The 20,795-nt window shown below is 37.6% G+C and overlaps 1 protein-coding gene across 5 annotated transcripts in view; it reads right to left on the bottom strand.

The window, feature by feature from the left end:
• Bili (FERM domain-containing protein 8 Bili) overlaps positions 1-20,045 on the bottom strand; it is a 360,304-nt gene extending 340,259 nt beyond the window's left edge. For 2 of the 5 annotated variants that reach the window (XR_016548904.1, XM_090398631.1), the window contains exon 1: positions 19,366-19,742. Coding sequence is in view for 1 of the 5 variants with exons in the window: in XM_090398631.1 (XP_090254757.1) it covers positions 19,366-19,396 (31 nt within the window). In the remaining 4 variants the exon portion in view is untranslated. Of the gene's footprint in view, positions 1-19,104; positions 19,175-19,365; positions 19,743-19,772 lie in introns of those variants that run through there. The other 3 variants (XM_090398633.1, XM_090398632.1, XM_090398635.1) reach the window with 3 other exon arrangements.
• Positions 20,046-20,795: the final 750 nt, after the last annotated feature.

The following is a 20,795-nucleotide window of genomic DNA, read 5'->3' as shown; positions in this document are numbered from 1 at the left end:
ATGTGAACAATGGATTGATTTGAAAAAGTGAGAGCCATGTGATGTTATACATAAAATAATGCAATGGCATAACTGAGGAAATATTGCAATAAAGAAAGATGAATGACAGTAAAAGTGAGAAGAATGATAGCGAAAGTTGGACGCATGTTAGTTCGAAAGTACGGAAACAAAGAAAGATAAATAAGAGTGAAAGTGAGAAGAATGATAGTGAAAGTTGGACGTATGTTGGACCGAAAGTACGGAAACAAAGAAAGATGAATGAGAGGGAAAGTGAGAAGAGGGGGTTGAGAGTTAGAAAGTTAGAAAAATTTAATGATAGAGAGAATGTGTCGTGAGGTTCGGAAGGTGAATTGGATTGGATGAAGCAAGAAATGAAATGGATGAGGAATGAAATTAAGAGAATTCAGGTCAAAACTATTAAAATAAATCATGATGGCATGAAAGAGTTAACGAAAGATGAACGAGTGGCGTTGTATGGTGACTCCATTATTAAAGGTGTGCTAGAGGATAAAATGCACAAGGTATGTTTTCCAGGCGGTAAAATGAGTAGAGTGATTGAGGCATTAAATATGAGGCAGGAGCGAGAAAAAAAAAGAGTTAATTGTATTAATTGGTACAAATGATTTGAGAGAGAACAAAGAGCATGTCAAAATGAATGTCAGGAGACTGCTTGGAAAGATAAAAGAGAATAGTGTGACAGGAAGGGTAGTCAGTGTGTTGCCTAGGTATGATTGGTGAAATGAGGCAAAGAGCAAGAATTATGAATGATATTCTGGCTGAAATGTGTGAGGAGATGGGAGTACAGTTTGTTAACGTGTGGAATGAGTTTGAGGGACAAAGTGAGCTGTATGGAAGTGATGGACTGCATTTGAGTGGTTATGGTGTGAGTCGCTTGGAGAGACTGCTGCTGGAAAGTAGAGAAGTGAATACAGAGAATGGATCAGATCGAGAGGGAAGTGATGTGGAAGAGCAGGAGAGTAAGACAGGAAAGATTGAAGAAGTGGAAATGAATGGGGAAGTGAGTGGTATGAGTATAGAAAATGAGAGAATGGGTGTGCAAGAGGAGCAGGGAAAAGGAAAGGCTCAGGGTGGACAGGGGTACACAGCGTGAGAAAGGTGGATGCTCCAAGAGGAGGTGAGAGCATGTGTAGGCAGGAAAGTAATGGAATGATCAGGGATCAAGAGGAAACAGATGGAATTGCAAAGGGTTCTAAAATGAAGAAGCAGAAAGGGAAACGGCCCCAGTCCAGCATGGAGAGATCACATCGAGTGAGTGGTATCAGTGGAACTAGCTGTAGATCCAGAAATGAGTTGTGTTTGTATACCGATGCTAGAAGTATAAGAAACAAGGCGGATGAAATGGTTGCACTAATTGCGTCTGTGCACCCAGAGATTGTCGGAATAAGTGAGACATGGTTAGATGAGGATGACATCCTGACAGGAATAGAGATGGAAAGGTATGATGTGTTTCAGGAGGATAGAAGGGGTAAAAAGGGAGGGGGAGTGCTGTTGATGATAGAGAAAGAGTTATGTCCATACAAGGTAGAGATGCAAGAGGGAAATAGGGCCAGTGGTTTTGAGGCAGTATGGTGAGATAGAGGTGAATAGAATCAAATACTTGGTGGGATGTTGTTATAGACCTGGTAATGTGGATGGTGGTGATAGTGAAATGTATAGTCAAATAAGCCAAGCAAATAAGAAAAGGGTGATCATTATGGGTGATTTTAATTATGGCAATATAGACTGGAATGAAGAGATAGCAACTGGAAGTAAAGAAAATGAGTTTCTTGAGTTTATGAGGGATAACTACCTCAGACACTATGTAACAGAGGGCACACGAGGATTAAGGGTCTTGGATTTGGTCATCTCATCGGAGGATGTAATTATCAATGAGGTGTCAAATCATCCACCAGTTGGTGAAAGTGACCATGAGGTGATTACCTGGGTGGTTGCCAGCAGTGCAAGGACCCCTGTGAAAAAAGGGTATATGTGGAACTACAAGGGTGGGTGATTATGAAGAGCTCAGGAGACAGCTTGCAGGTGTAGCATGGAATGAGGAGTTAGCTGGATAAGAGATCAATGCAACTTGAGGGATTTTCAAAAACTACTTAGTAGATGCAATGTCTAAATGTATACCATGGGTGAGAAGGTTAAATAAGGTAGGTGTGAGATGGATGAATAAAGAGATTAAGCATGCAATACAGAGAAAAAGGGCATTGTGGAAGTAACCAATTTCATGAGGTCTACAAAGACCAGGCAAGGAGGGTGACTTGGTCGGTGAGAGTAGCTAAAGAGAGGTATGAACAGCAGTTAGCTAATGAAGCCAAAAAGAATCCTAGGGAGTTCTTTCGATATGTAGCCAGCAAAAGAAAGAATGATTATGGAAGGATGACATTGATTGGAGGAAATGGTATAAAGACAGCTGTTGCAGAATGTGTGGTGGAGATACTTAATAAGCAGTTCATAAAGATCTTTCGATCTTGTGAATGTGACTTCATGGAGAGAGATTAAGAGCAGTTGATGATGGGGAGGAGAGACTGACTGTAAGTGAGCAAGAGGTGTTTGGGGAGTTGAGTAAACTAGATGTAAATAAGACTGTGGGACTTGATAATATATCACCGCGTATTCTGAAGGAATGTGCCAGAGAGTTGACACCTGCCTTGACATATTTTTTTAATATGAGTCTTGCACTTGGTCAAGTCCCTAAAGAGTGGAAGGAGGGCAAGATTGTGCCACTTCATAAAGGAGGTGATCGAACTTAAGCATCAAACTATAGGCCTATCTGTGTGTCAGGTGTTGTGGTTAGAAGTTGTTGGAGAAGCTTGTGAGAACTAGGATCCAGAGTTGGGTTGACAACAATGGTATAATCTTTGATGGACAGCATGGATTTGCTAAATGGAGGTCATGTTTTAGTAATCTACTTACTTATTACAATAAAGTGACTGCTTCCTTGGACAGAGGAGAAGGATACACAGTAATATACCTGGATTTCGCAAAAGCTTTTGATAGAGTACCACATGATAAGTTGACAGTCAAACTAGAGCAGATGGTTTGGATATTAGATTAGTGCATTGGATTGGAGACTGGCTATCTGATAGGTATAAACAAGTTGTGTATGGGGGTGCAATATCCAGGAAAAGGAAAGTCACTAGTGGAGTGCCTCAGGGGTCTGTTTTAGGGCCATTACTATTTAACTTGTATATTAATGATATTGGCGAAGATTTGGATGGAGATATTCAGTTGGTTGCAGATTATGCAAAGTTGGGATGAACCATAAAGAGTAGTGAAGATGTTGTGGCCTTGCAAGAAGACTTGAATAAATTGAGTGATTGGGCAAGCAAATGGGGATGCGAGTTCAATGTTGCAAAATGTAAGGTTTTAAAATTTGGAAAACGAAGATGGGATGCAGAATTTATGCTTGGTGAGAATATATTGTTGGAAGTAGAAGAAATAAGAGATCTGGGGGTGATAGTGGATAAGGATCTAAAATTTAGGGGACACATTGCCAAAATTGTGAAGACAACACAAAGACTTCTGGGAATGATGCGGAGGAGACTGACGTGTAGAATTAGGGAGATTCTTGTTCCATTATATAAGGCTTTGATTAGGCCACACATGGACTATTGTGCCCAGATTGGTCACCTGGTTTTCAGAAGGATGAAGAGATGTTGGAAAGGGTCCAAAGGCGACTGACTAAGGTAGTTTCTGACCTCTGGAATGTCGAGTATGAGGAAAGATTGAAAAGATGTAATTTGCAAAGTCTAGTGGAGAGAAGGAAGAGGGGGGAGATATGATAGAGACCTACAAGTTGGTAAGGGGTTGTTATAGGATCAATGGTGGAGAAGTTCTACAGAGAATAGTGGGAGATCAGGGGAGAACCAGAGGTCATCCCTGGAAACTGTATAAAGAGGGTGTGAGTAGGGGAGTGAGAGGCAGATTTTTTTTCGTACAGAGTTGTGAGTGATTGGAATGCCTTGCCTGAGAGTGTGGTGTCTGCAAGGAGTTTGAATGTGTTTAAGACACGGTATGATGAGATGTGTGCGAGATAAAAGGACCTCCTAGATGAGTCTTTGACTCCATGAGGTCTTGTTTAATAATTAATTATAATTAGCTATTTTAAAAAATTAATTAAAATTTTTTAAAAAATTATTGATGTGTGAGTGGAATAAGACTTTCCCATATTAAATTTTATATGGGCAACTCTCCTTATTCACCAATGTCCCACTCAAATACACCTTAGATATCATCTAAGCCAAATTTCCTCCCAATATCCTAGTCCTATTTCAGTTCACCATGAACTCAGGCTATTTCATTTGGCAAGGAAAAATCTACAAACAGATGGAGGGGACAGCCATGGGTTCTTCACTTTCCACCCTTGGCCAACTTCTTTATGGAGACCTTTGAAGAAAAAGCCTTAAACATTGCCTCCCAAATAAACCCACTGTCTGACTATGCTATGTGGATGATGTGTTCTCCATTTGGCTGCATAGCCTCTATACACTCTACAATTTCACAACACACTTAAAGCAATCAAAACCCCAGGATCGAGTTTACCTTGAAAAAAGGAAAACAACAGCAGTCTCCCTTATCTAGACACTCTGATTATATGCCAACTTGATGGATCCTTCCTTTCTTCATTTATAGAAAACATACAGGTAGACACATTCACCAGTAGTCAGACCCTCCCTCCCAACAATATTATTATTATTTCGGGCTACTCCAGGGAGTCCTTAGACTCATCGAGGGAGGCCATAAACATCATGTCCACACAACTATATGACATTCTCACAGTATCTATCATACCTTGCCTTGAACTCGCTCACTGTCATAGCACCCACAACAGACTCAGGCAGCTTATTCCACTCATTTACCGCTCTAAAAGTAAAGAACCCAGCTCTAACACCACTGTTAACCACACTCTTGCCCAGCTTCCATAGGTGTCCCCTAGTTCTCCCACCACTAGTCCTGATCTCAAAAATATCCTCTGAATTAATCTTATAGAATCCTTTTAGCAATTTGAATGTCTCAATCATATCTCCCCTTTTCCACCTATCAACCAGTTTCTGCAACCCACAAATCTTCAACCTGTTCTCATATGGTTCATTCCACAGACCTGCTATCGTCTTAGTCACTCACCTCTGGATCCTCTCCACCTCCTCCCCATCAAGAAGGAACCGAGGTGACCAAATCTGGGCACAGTAGTCAAGATGAGGTCTTATTAACACGTTCGCTGCCAACTATGAGTATACTCGTAGTGGGTAAACCTGCTTCACAAGCCAGCTACGAGTATACTCATATGACGCTTACCGCTGGGAACGAGATTATTGTAGTGACCTTGAAGAAGTGAAAATGCTTGGCTTGTGGGGCTTGAAAATGCTAGCATCAAAACTGTGTATTCTCATAGACCGTATATGCTCTGTACAAGCCAACTACGAGTATACTCGTAGGACGCTTACCTCCAGTAACGAGATTATCGTACTGACCTTGAAGAAGTGAAATTGCTCGGCGTAGGGGAACAGACCATGACGAAGTAGCGTGGCAGCGAACGTGTTAAGGCTCGGTACAGAGGTACAATAACTTGCTTGTCTCTGCTCGTTAAGGTATTTTTCAACAACCAAGTGAGTTGATGAGCTGATTTAGCTACTTTTGCAATGTGCCCCCTAAACTTCATCTGCCTATCCACCAACACTCCCAAGTCCCTGGCCTCATCAATCTCTTGGAGTACAGTTCCACCCATGTGGTATACCGCTGCTAATCTTTTCATCCCAAAATGCATAACCTTACATTTTGTCACATTAAATTGACATTCATTCTCCTTAGCCCAGAACTCCAATCTATCTAAGTCATCCTGCAAGACTTTGACATCTTCTGCATTCACTATCACAATATGGAATTATAAAAACCCTATATAACAGGAAAAAATTAATCAGTTCAGATAACAATGTCCTAACTACTGAACTTGACCATATCCTTAACATCTTCTTAGCCAATGACTACAACTCCCCAAAAAATATTTTAAAACCAGGCAACCACAACTTCTCCTCACCCTTCAAAGCAGAGATTACTCTAAATCTATCACCATTCCATATATCTGGAGTACATCTGAAAAATTAACAAAAATCTAAGGAAATATGACCTCACAACCAGTTACAAACCACATAAGAAATTGGCATCTCTTATCTGTTCCACCAAGACCAACCACTTCTCCTAGACTGACCTGGAGTATACCAGGTCCCTTGCAGTTCCAAACTGCCCTACTATGGCCAAACAGGCAGGACAGCCAATATCAAGATATCCGAACATAAATACAAAATCCACTTCCACCATTACAGCTACTCAGGACTTGCTGACCATGCTTTGGGCACCCACCACAGACTACACTAGAAGAAGGCCACTTTATTACACTGCAGCAAGTACAAGTACAAAAGACTATTCCTTGAATCTGTCTCACCTCTGAAAAACTTTCCAAACCTCAACAAATTTGGGTGCATTAAACTGCCCTAAATTTGGGAATCATACATTCTAAGATCGTCATCCCAATGGCCAACAGAACTCAATTTTGCCCACTAGCAATCACTATTTAAGACTCTTGGACTGACTTCTGTTGATTTCTTCAGCCTCATATGCTTAGTGTGAGTGGAGTGCCTGCATGCACATATAATTTTTTGTGAACATTGCCAAAATATAAGTAGCTATTAATTAAAGTTTTTAGAATTAATAATATTGTTTACATTGTCATTTCCTAAAAAATTAGAAACTAGCATGGTAAGGAAGGCTAAATCAGATTTCAAGAGAAAATTAGCTAAGCAGGCCAAAGTAAATCAAAAAGAGTTTTTTCATTACGTAGCAAGTAAGAAAAAGAATGATTATGGAAAGATAACTTTACTCAGTGCTTATAGTAGAAAAGTGACAGAAGCAGAAGAGATAGCTCAATTGCTAAGTGATCACTTTGTAAGGGAATATCATCCAGGTGATGACTTTGCAGTTACTGAGGTGACAGAGACTAATGTGAGCATTGAGGTAGATGAACTTGAGGTACTCAGAATATTGAAAAATATCAATGTGAATACAGCAGTGGGCCTGGATGGTATGTCTGCTTGTGTGCTATCAGCATGTGCAAGTGAACTGGCAGTGCCTCTGATGAAGTTGTTTAATCTAAGTCTCGGCTCTGGTAAAGTTCCAAGGGAGAAGAAAGAGGATAAGATAGTTCCATTACAAAGGTGGCTCCAAGACAGAAGTAGCAAATTACAGACCAATTAGTATCTCTGGAGTGGTGTCAAAGTATTGGAAAAGTTGGCTAAAAGTAAAATTCAGGAATTGGTGGATAGGAATATGATACTTTATAGGGGGCAGCATGGCTTTGTAAAAAGGAGGTCCTAACCTCAATAATTTATTCACATTTTACAATAAGGTGACAGTAGAATTGAACAAAGGAAATGGCTACACTATGACACTGTTAGACTTTGCAAAGGCATTTGATAGAATGGGAATGGATATGAGGCTGGTGGCATGAATGGGGGGGGGGGGGTAGCTGCTAGAAAGACATCAGAGGGTGGTGTATGGTGGAGTGGAATCAAGGAGAATGATGGTGTCTAATGGAATGCCCAAGGTCTCTGTACTAGGACCACTACTCTTTAATTTGTATTTTAATGATATACCAGAAGATTTGAAGGGGGACATTCAGTGGTTTGCTGATGGTGGATAGAGATTTGAAATTCAGAGAACATACTGCAAGAGTTAGCAGAATAGCTCAGAAGATTACTTGGATATTAAAGCGCACAATGCAAAAAAAAAAAAAAAAAGGAGGTTATTATCTCTCTTTATAATGTTATGATTCAGCAACATGTTGACTATTGTGCACAGATTTGTCACCTGCATTTCTTGGGGATCAGGAGGTGGTGGAGAGCATTCAGAGATGAGTGACCAAGCTGGTTACAGGTCTATGAAATGTTCCCAGTAAGGGAACGGGAACATTCCACAGACCTAAGTGTTGTAGAGTTTAGCTGATAGGCAGAGGAGAAGATATATGATAGAAACTTATAAGTTACTAAAGGGAAGTAGATGGAAAACAAGGGGTCACACTTGGAAGTTGTCTAAGAGTGTGGTTAGTAAAGGGGTGCAAACCAGGTTTTTTTTTGGAAAGTGGTGAGTGAGTGGAACGGATTGCCAGAGGTGGTTGTGAGCTCCTAACAGTGAATTCTTTTAGATGTATAATGATGGGTATTGTGTTAATGCAGTGGTTCTCAATTCTATGCCCACGGGTGCAAATACACCCGCGGAGCTATTTGCACTTGCCCACTGTCAATTATTAAAGGAAAAAATAAAATTAAAACTGAAAAATATGTCTTCTCCTAGTAATAATATTTATTGAAATTGTAAAAAATGTTAACATTTATTATATTATGAACATTTTATAATTCGTCTTTGAATGCGAGTGTTACCAGGGCCAATTTTGTGCATATGTTTTATGTATTTAGTCTACTGACAACTGTGCACTCAAGGGATGTATCACCACTTCATCGGTGTTGTCGGTATGCTTTGACCATACATTGTTTTCTCATGTTTAAAAATTTTGCCCCAAAATGAGTAATCCAAATAAAAAACAACGAACCTAAAAATTGTTTTATCCAGAGTAAAGAGAAATGTTTTTGCTTATTCTATGATGGTTTAATTTAGTTGTATAATAAATGTTACATGTGTATTTATCCTTTCATAGTTAATTAATTTGTTAATTATTATCATTTGATATGATAAGCAAGTAAAATTTTCATTAAAAAAATATTGGCACCCACCACTCTCTTACCAATCTTGAATGCACCCATGACTACAACCAGGTTGAGAACCCCTGTATTAATGGATAGAGTGGGTCTCCAGTGATGAGTCTTGATTCCACAGGGTGCCTATATAAATAGTAATAATAATAATAATTTCTTTAAAATATTGGTGACCAAATGTAATATGATCACGGCTTTATGCAACAGAGCCACCATCCTCTTATCTCTTGGCCAACTTCCTTCTCAGTATTGCAGAAATCTGTTGGTTGCCTTCATCACTTTTGCAATATGTCTGAATTCCAAATTTCTATAGATCATCATCCTAAGATCCATTGCTTCCTTCACTTCCTTCAGTCTAGTTCCACCAACAGAGTTGCAATAAACTAATATCTCCATTCATTCACTAATGAATTACATGGGTTAGAATTCCAGCTTATTCCTAATGAAGAACTCACAACATCACTGCTATTACTGATAACTCTTAGTACCGTTACATCATCTGTAAACAATTCAAAATTTCCCTGCAATCCAGTTACAAAATCATTGACATAAAAGTTCAATAATAACAGTCCCAATACTGAGCCTGTGAAACCGCCACTGGTAACCTTCCTTTTCTCTAAATAAAAAATAAATATAAATAAAAATAAATAAATAAAATAAAGTTGTTGTTGTTGTTTTTTTGACATGTTCAAATTTCCATGGCCATTGTATTGATTCATCTTGAAGTTTCTGAAATAAATAAATAAATAATAAAAAAACTACACGAAACTGGAATAAAAATAAATAATTTACAACCTAAATTATTATTTATTTGTTTTAGTTTAGTTTAGTTTTAGTAATAATTTAGGTAAACAAATAAATTATTATTTATTTGTTTACCTAAATTAATTATTTGCAATCCAACATTTCAAGGGGTAAGCATTATCAAAGATACTTTATAGATACACACTTAGCAAAAACTGAATTATTCTGCTTATGTATATTTCTAAATGCTTCTCATAACTAGCTTGAGCTCTCAAAATGTAGGCTTGTACATCATTTATTTGGACTGGAATTATTTATTTTCATTCCAGTTTTACATAATTTTTTTAATTCCAGACTTTTTTGACATGAATCTTCCTTCTCTCTCTCTTTTTGACACTGTTTCCCTGAAGCTTTTTGATGTCTATCACTCAGCCAGAAATGACTAAGATTAGATTATCTTATCCGTACATGAGCTCTAAGCTAATATTACAAGGGGGGGGGGGGTCTGGAAAGTTCTGATATGTTACCTTCATAACTCTGCTACTAGTATGTTCTTTCTTGTGGTTATATCAGTTTCTTTAATATTATTTTCATCTAGGTGTTTATCAGAACTTTCCAGAGTGCCCCCTTGTAATATTACCTTATCTGCCCAATTCTGTACATGAGCTCTTAGTAGTTTCTCCAAAATCTTAACCACAGAAGAAATATAAACCATTTTATAGGCTTGGTGCCTCCAATCTACCTCCACCCTTATGCAATACTATCTTATCCACTTTTCACTCCTTAGAAGTTTCCAATCACAAGACTTTCATTAAACAGCCATTTCAATGGTGTTAATTGCCTAGCCCATTCCCTTAAAAGATGAGGTAAAATCTCATCTTGTCTTTTATCTCAATGATGAAATATCCCAATAAAATAAGGCTCCAAATTGTCACCTGCATTGGTCACTCCACTGCTGAAAGTTTATTTTTCACTTGGTTAGACTATAATAAATTTAGTTTAATCCTTTATCCAAGTGTGAGCAAAAAGTTTGCACCTGAAAGTATCTTCAGGACTGGGGTAAGGTGGTACAACACCGGGAAACTCGTTGCAAAGGTGGACCAACTAACATCACTCCTATCTCAGTATCTCCCATAATGCAAAACATCTCCTTGCGGATATGTATAATGTTATGCATTATGGGAAGGGGCCACTACCCAGACTAGTTTCGACCTTGATTGAGGTCTCTTCAGTGGGAGTGAGGCCCAAGTGGAGATACCAGGCAGAAGCATTAACAAGGTCATCTCTACCTATAGGACTTGCCAAACAGTGTGCCACCTTTTTATTAAATTACTCTGGATTTAGAGAAAGATGTTGAAAGTTTATTTTTCACTTGGTTAGACTATAATAAATTTAGTTTAATCAGGCGCAATCACTTTCCAGCGCAAAACTTTGCTTGCTCACACTTGGATAAGGGATTAAACTAAATTTATTATAGTCTAACCAAGTAAAAAAGAAACTTTTAACATCTTTCTCTAAATCCAGAGTAATTTAATAAAAAGGCAGCACACCGTTTGGCAACTCCTATAGGAAGAGATGACCTTGCTAATGCTTCTGCCTGGTATCTCCACTTGGGCCTGGCTCCCACTGAAGAGACCTCAATATAGGTCGAAACTAGTCTGGGTAGTGGCCCTTCCCATAATGCATAACATTATACATATCTGCAAGGAGATGTGTTTTGCATTATGGGAGATACTGAGATAGGAGTGATGTTAGCTTGCTCCACCTTTGCAACGAGTTGCCTGGTGTTGTACCACCTTGACCCAGTCCTGAAGATACTTTCAGGTGCAAACTTTGTTTGCTCACACTTGGATAAAGGATTAAACTAAATTTATTACACTCCACTGCTGTCTCCATTAAACAAGGCCATTCATCCACAAGCAACATAACAAAAGAATTCCTTGGGATTTTCCATGAATCCCAGTATTTAGTTTCACCTCATATTCTAATTCTGCCTTTTTTTACTATACTTATTACTTTCTCGAGTCATATGTTCTTCAATCAACTGCTCTCCACCTCTCTTTATACTTTTCCCATAATCTTCAATTCACCTGCAATTCCTGTTAGATTTTCCTAGTCATCCACTTTACTCCAAATCACTTTATCCTTTCCCAGAAGTAAGCAACAAGCCATTAATGCTAACAAACCCTTCTTAACTAGTTTTCATGAACTGTCAACTGTTCTCCCTTCCCTTAAATTCTTCAATTCATGGAATTGTCACATGCTAGTTTCTGAGACAATTATAATCACCAACTTTATAATTCTACATGACTTCCTTCCTTCTTGGCACTCCAACATGTTTATTCTTCCTCTAAGTCACTACCACAGTAACTCTCAACAACCGGGGTCAAGGAAAGATGATATATCAATCACAATTAGATCTTCTCATGCCATAACTTGTATTTGCTTCAGCAGTATATATACTAAAATTGGAACAATACAGAGAAGAGTAGCATGTTGAGAAGTAGAGCAGATGTTGTAGATTTGTAAGAGGACCATCTGGATGGGCGAGTGCATGTGTGTGTGTGGGGGAGGGGGATGTCAGTTTAATGTTGCAAAGTGTAAGGTTATTAAATTTTGGAAGCAAATATGGGATGAGTATAGGATTGGTGGGGATATTTTAGAGAAGGTGGAGTAGATAAAAAATTTGGAGGTTATGGTGGATAGGAAGTTTTGATTCCATTGCACAAGACTTTGATCATGCCGCATATGGATTTCTGCAAACATATTTAGTCACCAGGTTTTCAAAACGATGATGAGATGCTGGAGAGAGGAGAGATGATCAAGTTAATTTCTGGAATATGGAATAAGAGGAAAGATTGCGAGAATGCGAATTACAGAGCCTAGTGGATAGAAGGAAGAGGGGAGACATGATCGAGACATATAAGTTGTTAAGGGTTAATTACCAGATTAGCATGGATGAGATTTTTCATAGAATATATAGAGACAGGTAGAGAACAAGATGCCATCCTTGGAAGCTGTATAAGGCAGGTGTGAGCAAGGGGGAGAGGGGGAGATTTTTTGCATAGAAAGTAATTGGAATGCATTGCCTGGGAGTGTGGTGAGTGCATGGAAAGTTGATGCAATTAAGCTGAGCTACAATGAGCTGTGCATGTGAAAGTGGGCCCTCCCACAATGAATCTCTTGATTACATAGTGGTCTGTTGATAATAATAACTAAATCATAATGATCCTTGCACTTTCTTTCCACCACATGCTGCATTTCTTCTTCAAGAATTTCAGAAATTCAGTTTTCTTATCACTGTTTGCTTTTTTTTTAACCCTCTGTCCAATTCATTGTGCTCCCCTTTTATATAATAAAGTATCATATAATTATCAAAGAAAGAGCCATATAGCTTCATTTTTGCAATGCAAACTATATACAAATAGTAGATATTAGAGATCCAACCTTATTTTAAAGTTGAAAACTAGTTTGAAACAGCTGCCAGGCCAGTGAAACCTTTATGAAAATGCATTAATAAAAAGTGAATATATAAATGCTTGGGCAGTGCTAGTGTCCTTAGTGTAAGCTAAGACAACTCCAATGCTGAGGACTGTATTACTTCAACCTTGGTATCTCTTTTGAGTATGGCTCTGACTGATGAGATCTCAAAGATGAAAACCAGTCTGGGTAGTGGCCCTTCCCATAATGCATTGCATTGCATTATACATATCCTCTGAAACAACATGCATGCATGTGTGTGTGTGTGTGTGCTTTGCATTATGGGATGCTGAGGCAATTGATATGAAGTCATTAGCCTCTAGTTCCGAGCCTGGATAAAATTGGTGATTGGGGAAAGTAATGATGAACTACCCTGTAAAAATCTCACAAAGAATACTTTGTGGTCAATGCCTACAAATGTCACCTAGGGTCAGAAACGACTGAAGGGAAAAACCACCACAAGTAGCCCAGTTGTGAAAATACTTCATGCACAAACATTGTTTGCTTACACTCAGATAAAGGATTAAACCAAGAATATGATTTCTTAGCATCTTTAATTTATAGTATAACTAGTTGAAAATGAAAAAATTTTCAACATATATCATACATACAATAAAGAGCCAAGAGGCTATTTTTTTCTGGCGGAGCTTCTTGGCTCTTTATCGTAGTAATAATTATATATGGGTACACTGGTCTGGCAATTCGTATAGTAAGGATATATGTAAGCTTGGTTCACTTAAACCTAGGTATTATCCAGGTCTACCTACTCAATGACGAGACCTCAATAAAGGTCGAAACCGGTCTGGGTAGCGACCTCTCCTCATAATGTAAACAGTAATACATCTCCTAGGAGCTGCGTTTTACATTATGAGAAAATATTAAGGATAGTAATGAAGCTTGGTCCACCTTTGCTCCGAGTTGCCCTAATGTTGTACTACCCAGGTGTTGACTTACGCTTGGACTCACCGATAGTTCTTTGGCATGAAACTCTTAGATTTCGATAGATTTCGATCTCAGAGTTTCGTATCCGGCTTTAAAATAATGAGGGATTTATTATCCCCTTAACTTAATATATCATACATGTTCCCATTTCCAAAGCCACTATTATCACATGAAGCTTAGCAATTCTAGTTTCCTTGACTTAACACTCTCACTTCTCAAAAGAATAACAAGTACATCCTACCATGTTCAAACATAATCTATCTCTTCCATACAGTGCTTCTATCATTAACTATGCTCCAAACATCCACACTCTAGACTTCTCTTTTGATACACTCTTTCTATTCATGTCATTCAATACTGATGTTCTCCTATGAACTCTGTATTATCATAATCTGAGCAATACTAGCTATCTTTCATCTCACACTTTTCTACTGCACAATCTCTAATGTTTATCTCAAAATCTCTCACCACCCAATTTGTACAGAAATATATCCTGTACTCCGTGTTGATATTGTTTGCTCCTTTGGCATAAAGGGTTCTCTTCTCCACCTGCACTCCTGTTAGTTCTGAATAAGAAGAAATCAAGATTTTGAAATTGAAGTTGCTCTAATTTCAAAATGAAAATCCAAATGAAACTCATTTACTAAAACAGGTCTCAAACCAACAATCTGTAGACTATAATGTGAAAATATGCCATTCCACTTGGCGACCCTTGCTAGTGTTTACTAACAAATCATACCCATAAACAAAGAAAAATAAGCAAAATAATGAACAGTATTATGCAAATTCAAATGTTTTTAATAAAAACAAAAGAAACAAAAACGGTGTCTGATGTGCATTTTTTAGTTGAAAACACCGAGGTTTGATTCTTATGACTGATGTGAGGTACATTTATCGAAAGAGGTGTTTTCAAATGAAGGTGAGTTAGTCATCCTTGCATGCATGTCGAAGAATTTTTGTTCCTGAAAGATAAGTTTTTCATCTGCAAACAAAGCTGTATAACTGAGAGAAGACCTCTACATAGCCTTTAAAGGAATGTGGAGAACCGACCAGAGCTTCTGACCTAATGTTCAATCCTCACATTCTCGTGGTGCACCCTGTTGGGTATCTACCTGGATACCGAACGAACGAGGATGGGCTGGAAATTTGGGATTTAGCCGACCAAATTGTATTCTTATTGGCTTCAACCAATATAGAAAATTATGGCACAACATAACAAAATTTCATGCCGGCTGGGGCATCGCCCAGTTAAACAAGGCCCCCGTTGCTTTCGCCAGAGAACCAGGGCGAACAGTGAAAAGTCAGCTACTGGAACAAATCTGAAAGCACACCCCAACTCAACATCACCAGAGTTAAAGATCGGTACTATCAATATATGAAGCCTGAATGGCATAGAAATGGAGCTTGCTGAAGAATTAGATAAGTACTAGATCGACATAATAGGGGTGACTGAAACAAAAAAGACAAAAACTGGCGAGATCTTTCTCAGCAATAAATACAAAATGTTATATTCAGGCAATGACAATCAAGGAAAAGAAGAAGTAGCCATAGTATTCAACACAAAATACGAGGCTAATCTTCTTGAATGGCAGGCAGTCTCAAGTAGATTGACATGGGCAAATATCAGAATGGGGAATTGGACAATGAGACTTATTTGTGCCTATGGTTCCACAGAAGGTTCTATTAAGGTAGAAGTGGAGGAATTTGTTGATGCTTTAGAAAAAGCAACTGACACAATGAAAAAGGAAAAGTTGGTCCTTGTTGGGGATCTAAATAGCAGAAGTAGGAAATGATTGTCAGACATACAAAAATATTTTGGGAAAATTTGGAGAAAAGAGCAAAGCTAATAATAATGGCAAATACTTGTTGGATTTCTGCTCAGGACATGGACTGGATATTACTAACACCATGTTCCAACATAAAAATGTGCACAAATTCACATGGAGAGAAGAGGAAAGGAATAAGAAAAATCTCATTGACTATGTTATTGTTGATAGTGATGTTTTCTCCCTGGTGCAGGACACCAGAGTGTACGGAGGATTTGAAATTGGAAGCGATCACTATTTAGTCCTGAGCAGGATAAAATTGAATTTCATATTGAAAAGAATAACATGTAAGAAAGTTTTAAAGTGAATAAAAGTTGAGCAGTTCTCAGATGTGAACTGTAGACTAAAATACACAAAGATTATTGAAGAAAAAATGAGAGAGTTTGAGAACAGGAACCAAACCTTAGAGATTCAGTGGCAAGCCTTGAAGAAAACCCTGGTTGATTCAGCCAGAGAGGCATGTAGTGAAGTTGTCTGCAAGGATAGAAAAATCAGAACTCCATGGTGGACACAGGAAGTTTAAGAGGCAGTGAAGGAAAAGAAGAAAGCATATCAAAAGTTCCCGCCAAATAAGTCAACTTTTGCTTTTAGAGAATACAGAGACAAAAGTAAGAAAGCGAAACACTGTGTAAAGCTAGCTAAACAAAAGTCATGGGAGGACTTTGGCAAGAATATAGAAAATAAATATCAAGAAGGTGGTAAGATATTCTGGAGGTTGTTGAAGAAGCTTAGAAATAGAGGAAAGAGTGCTGTAAAAGGAGTTAGAGATGATAAAGGTGACATGAAAACAGGAGAAAAAGATATCCTTGAAGTATGGAGTAATTATTCCATAATATGGAGTAATTATTCTTCAAAAAATTGCTAAATGAAACAAGCAGTAAGAGTACAGTGGTAAAAAACACTGAACAGGCATACAGTCAAGAATACATATCCATACTTGTAATAGAAAAAGCCATCAAAGGCTTGAAATGTGGAAAGGCAGCAGGAGTAGATGATATTTGACCAGAAATGCTGAAGTATGGTGGTATAAAAATCTTACAGTGGCTGCACTACAAAGTTTAGAAAGCCTGGACAGAGGGACGAATTCCCAATGATTGGAGTAGAAATCTAATAGTGCCCATATATAAAAAAGGGAAATAAAACTGAATGTGAAAATTACAGATGTATTTCCCTACTGAGTGTTCCTGGCAAGATCTATGCAAGTATACTTGAGAAACGGTTGAGAAGAATTGTGGAAGAAAAGCTTGGTGGAGAACAAACTGGATTCAGGCCAAATAGAGGCTGTCAGGATCAGATCTTCACTTTACGACAAACAGTTGAGAAAGCATGGGAATATAACAAAGATCTGTATTTAAGTTTTGTCGATCTGGAAAAGGCATATGACAAGGTACCAAGAGAGAAGCTATTCAATATGCTACAATTATATGGTGTTCAATGAGGCATTATATCAAGCAATACTTAGTCTTTAATTGAGTTGCAAGTCAGCAGTTAGAATTTAAGGAAGTACAGGAAGATGGTTTAATGTTAAATCTGGTGTGAGACAAGGATGTACATTATCCCCTCTGTTATTCATTATGTATATGGTTCACATTATGAAGGAAAGTTGTATTAAGCATGATATCAGAATTGGAGATGTTAATGTCAGCTCTTTGCTTTATACAGACGATGTTATACTTTTAAATAAATCCACTACAGGTCTTCAAGTTTCCCTGACTAAATTGAATAACTGTTGTAATAGATATGGTATGAAGGTCAGCACTAAAAAGACAAAGACAAAGAAAATAGGTAGAATTGTTGAAAATGTCAACTGTGTTGTGAATGGGGATCCTGTGGAACAAGTAAAACATTTCAGCTACTTAGGCACGATTTTCACTGAAGATGGTAAATTAAATATGGAAATAGACAGCAGAATCAACAAAGCTGGTATGGTAGGCAGTCAATTGAATAAATTCATATGGAATAAGAGAGAAATTAGTCGGAACACTAAATTAGCTGTATACAAGACAGTGTTCAAACCAGTTTTAACTTATGGATCTGAGAGCTGGGTCACAAGTAAAACACTTGACCAAAGACTAGAGACCACAGATATGAGAGTCCTGAGAAAGATTAGAGGTGTGAACAGATGGCTTCAATGGCAATATCATATTAAAAATGAGGATATTAGGAAAGAACTAGACATTGTCAGCATCCAGGAATGCGTTAGCAGAACTAATCTCAGGTGGTATGGTCACTTAAAAAGAATGGGCGAAGAAAGATTAGCAAAGCAAGTGTTCTCTGCCAGGTTGGCAGGAAAACGACCCAGAGGAAGATCAAGATATAGGTGGATTGATACGGTACAAAGTGCCTTAGAGGACAGAAATATAAGATCTGATAATGTTGGAGTCTTGACAAGTAACAGACTGATTTGGAGCAAAATTGTAGATAGGAAGTTAGTAATGATGTAAATTTTTCATGTAGTACTATCATATCCTGTACACCCCTTGAGGGTACATGTCAGGAATTTGATGATGATGACAAATAGCCTGAAAATCTATAATATTGCTTCCTTAAAGCATACACTCCTAGTTGGAGGAAATGCCAACTAAACCTCTTGGTAACTCTTTCGAAGGCTTCCCAATTAACTGGGAGGCATCATATAATCCTGCTACTGCTTACTTTGAAGTATCGGCACTCCTGCATGGGAGTAGTGATCTCAAGTCCTACACTCCTATTGGATGTCCTTGCTCTCTAAATTTTCCCATCATTTTATCCACTACTATGATAAACAGCTGGCAAAATTCTAGAGTCACTGCAGTCAAAAGATACCAAAAATGTTCTAAAAAATTACAAAAAAAAACAAAAAACATATTTATACCCCCCCCACACACACACACAAAAAAAATACAAAATTATAATCATATTATTATCTTCTTCTTCCTAACATGGATTTTAGGCCAAGTGGCCTGTTCTGGTCTCATGCCATCTCTTTCTTGGTCTTCCGATTCTTCTTTTTTCACTTATTTTTATCTGTATAATATTTTTGGTAGTCTGCTGTTGTCTATTCGATTTTAAATGTTCTAGCTATTTTTGTTTATACTGTCTTTTGTAGTAATTAATTGGTTTTATTTTCAGGGATTGTAAGATTTCTTCATTTGTTTTATGGTCCCACTTGGTATATCCAGCTGTTTTTTTGAGGAACTTCATTTCTACTGTTTGAATTCGTTTTTCATCTTTCCTTTTTATGATCCATGTTTTGCTTCTGTATAGTAGAGTTCATTTTGACAAGACATTATATAGTTTGATTCTAGTGTGTTTTTGTACTAGGGTTGGCTTAAATATATTTTTATTATGCCACTTACTTTCACACAGTTTGATATTTTGGTATCTATGTCTCTTTCTTCTTTGTATGATAGATCACATCCCAAGTATCTGAAAGTATTATTAGTATTTAAATCATATTATTATAATTTATCAAAATTATAATAAGATAAATGTAAAAAAAAGTCCAACAAATACCACACTTTCATGTACTAATAACAATAATAAAAAAAAATTCCAGAGTAACCTCACCAACATTTGAAGTATCAACACTAATATCAATAATGTGCACCACCACCTACCAACATCTAAACCTGCTATGTTATGCATCATTGAACCGCAACCGACGTCCTCTACATCTCACCTCAACTTTCATCACTAAATCCTCGGTGTGGCCTTTGGTATGGATGGGGCTTCGCATTTGTCAGAACTTAATATCCCCATGACTAACGGTTTGTTAAGGAGATTTATTATTAATAACAATAAAGGGTCAACACCTTCCTGATCATAATAATAATAATAATGGCATTGAAAACTGCAACTATTATGAACACCGCTCGTAAACAAATATAATCGAGAAAAATATGTTAAAAACTTTTTTTTCAGAGCCTGTTAGAATTCACACATTTAAAAATACTTTAGTGATTTTTTGTTTTAATCAACTGTTTTTGTTTAAAAAAAGTTGCCAATTATAAACGCTATCACCTACTTCTTAAGAAACAGTAACTTCACGTGACATTCCGTATTAAAGCAGAGCAGAGTATCTACGGGTACGCGTAAATAGGAAATGTATCTATTGTTGAGCAAATAAAATTGAAGGAAGCAAACATATCTGTTGGTATTGCCTTCGATTATAACTTAGATTATAGGATGTCACATGTGACAATATACACATGCCTATAGTATCCAGTACCACAAATAAACAAACAGCAGATTCCCACATCCGGTTCAGCCATTTTTAAATAAAATTCAGATAATCGTGTAATCATTAAATGCGACATCAGTTGGCACCCTAAACGACTGTATTAGCTTGGATTTTAACCTCGCAATGAAAAATATTCACCAGGATTTCAACTAACGATGAAATCGTTAGTTGAAAGTCCATATTGAATGCGGCTAATTCATGTCCTCCAGCAAATGAGTTTTTATTATTATTATTTGGACAGTATAGTTACTATAGAGTCCTTGACTCATCGAGAGAGCCCCTGAACGCATGCCAAGCGCTATACATTAGCGCAGTATTTATCATTGTTTCCATTGAACTCATTCACAGTCATGGTACCCACAACTGACTCTGGCAACCTATATTCACCACTCTCCAACAAAAAATCTAGTCCTCAAACCTTTGTTAGCAGAAAAAGTATACGACATAAGATAAAGTGACGTTTGTGGATTATTTGTTATTTTGGGGTTTATGGCAGAACCAGCTCAGGCTATGAGGAGAGTATATCTATATGTTAATTGCATGTTCTGTTGTTGTTGTTGTCGTCGTCTTGTCCTTTGAAGAGTCTTAGATATTTCCACGTGCTTTGGCTATGTCAATGATTTTGTTCGTATAGAGCTGTTGTTAAGGATTAGGGTCTATTGCTTGCAAGGCTGCTGTAATTGCTGGACAGTAAAAATGTAGAAATGTCAGTGCAGCATTAGGGCAGTTATTGCAGTTTCTATGTGTTCTTGTATCATCCATATTGATATTCATTCCTCTAAAATGTCCTGTTCGGAATCTTGCTAT

This window comes from Typopeltis vanoorti, chromosome 10 (genome assembly GCF_054136105.1).
Source record: "Typopeltis vanoorti isolate ZY-2024b chromosome 10, IOZ_Tvanoo_1.0, whole genome shotgun sequence".
Lineage (NCBI taxonomy): Eukaryota > Metazoa > Arthropoda > Arachnida > Uropygi > Thelyphonidae > Typopeltis > Typopeltis vanoorti.
This window is presented reverse-complemented; position numbering and strand designations above follow the sequence as displayed.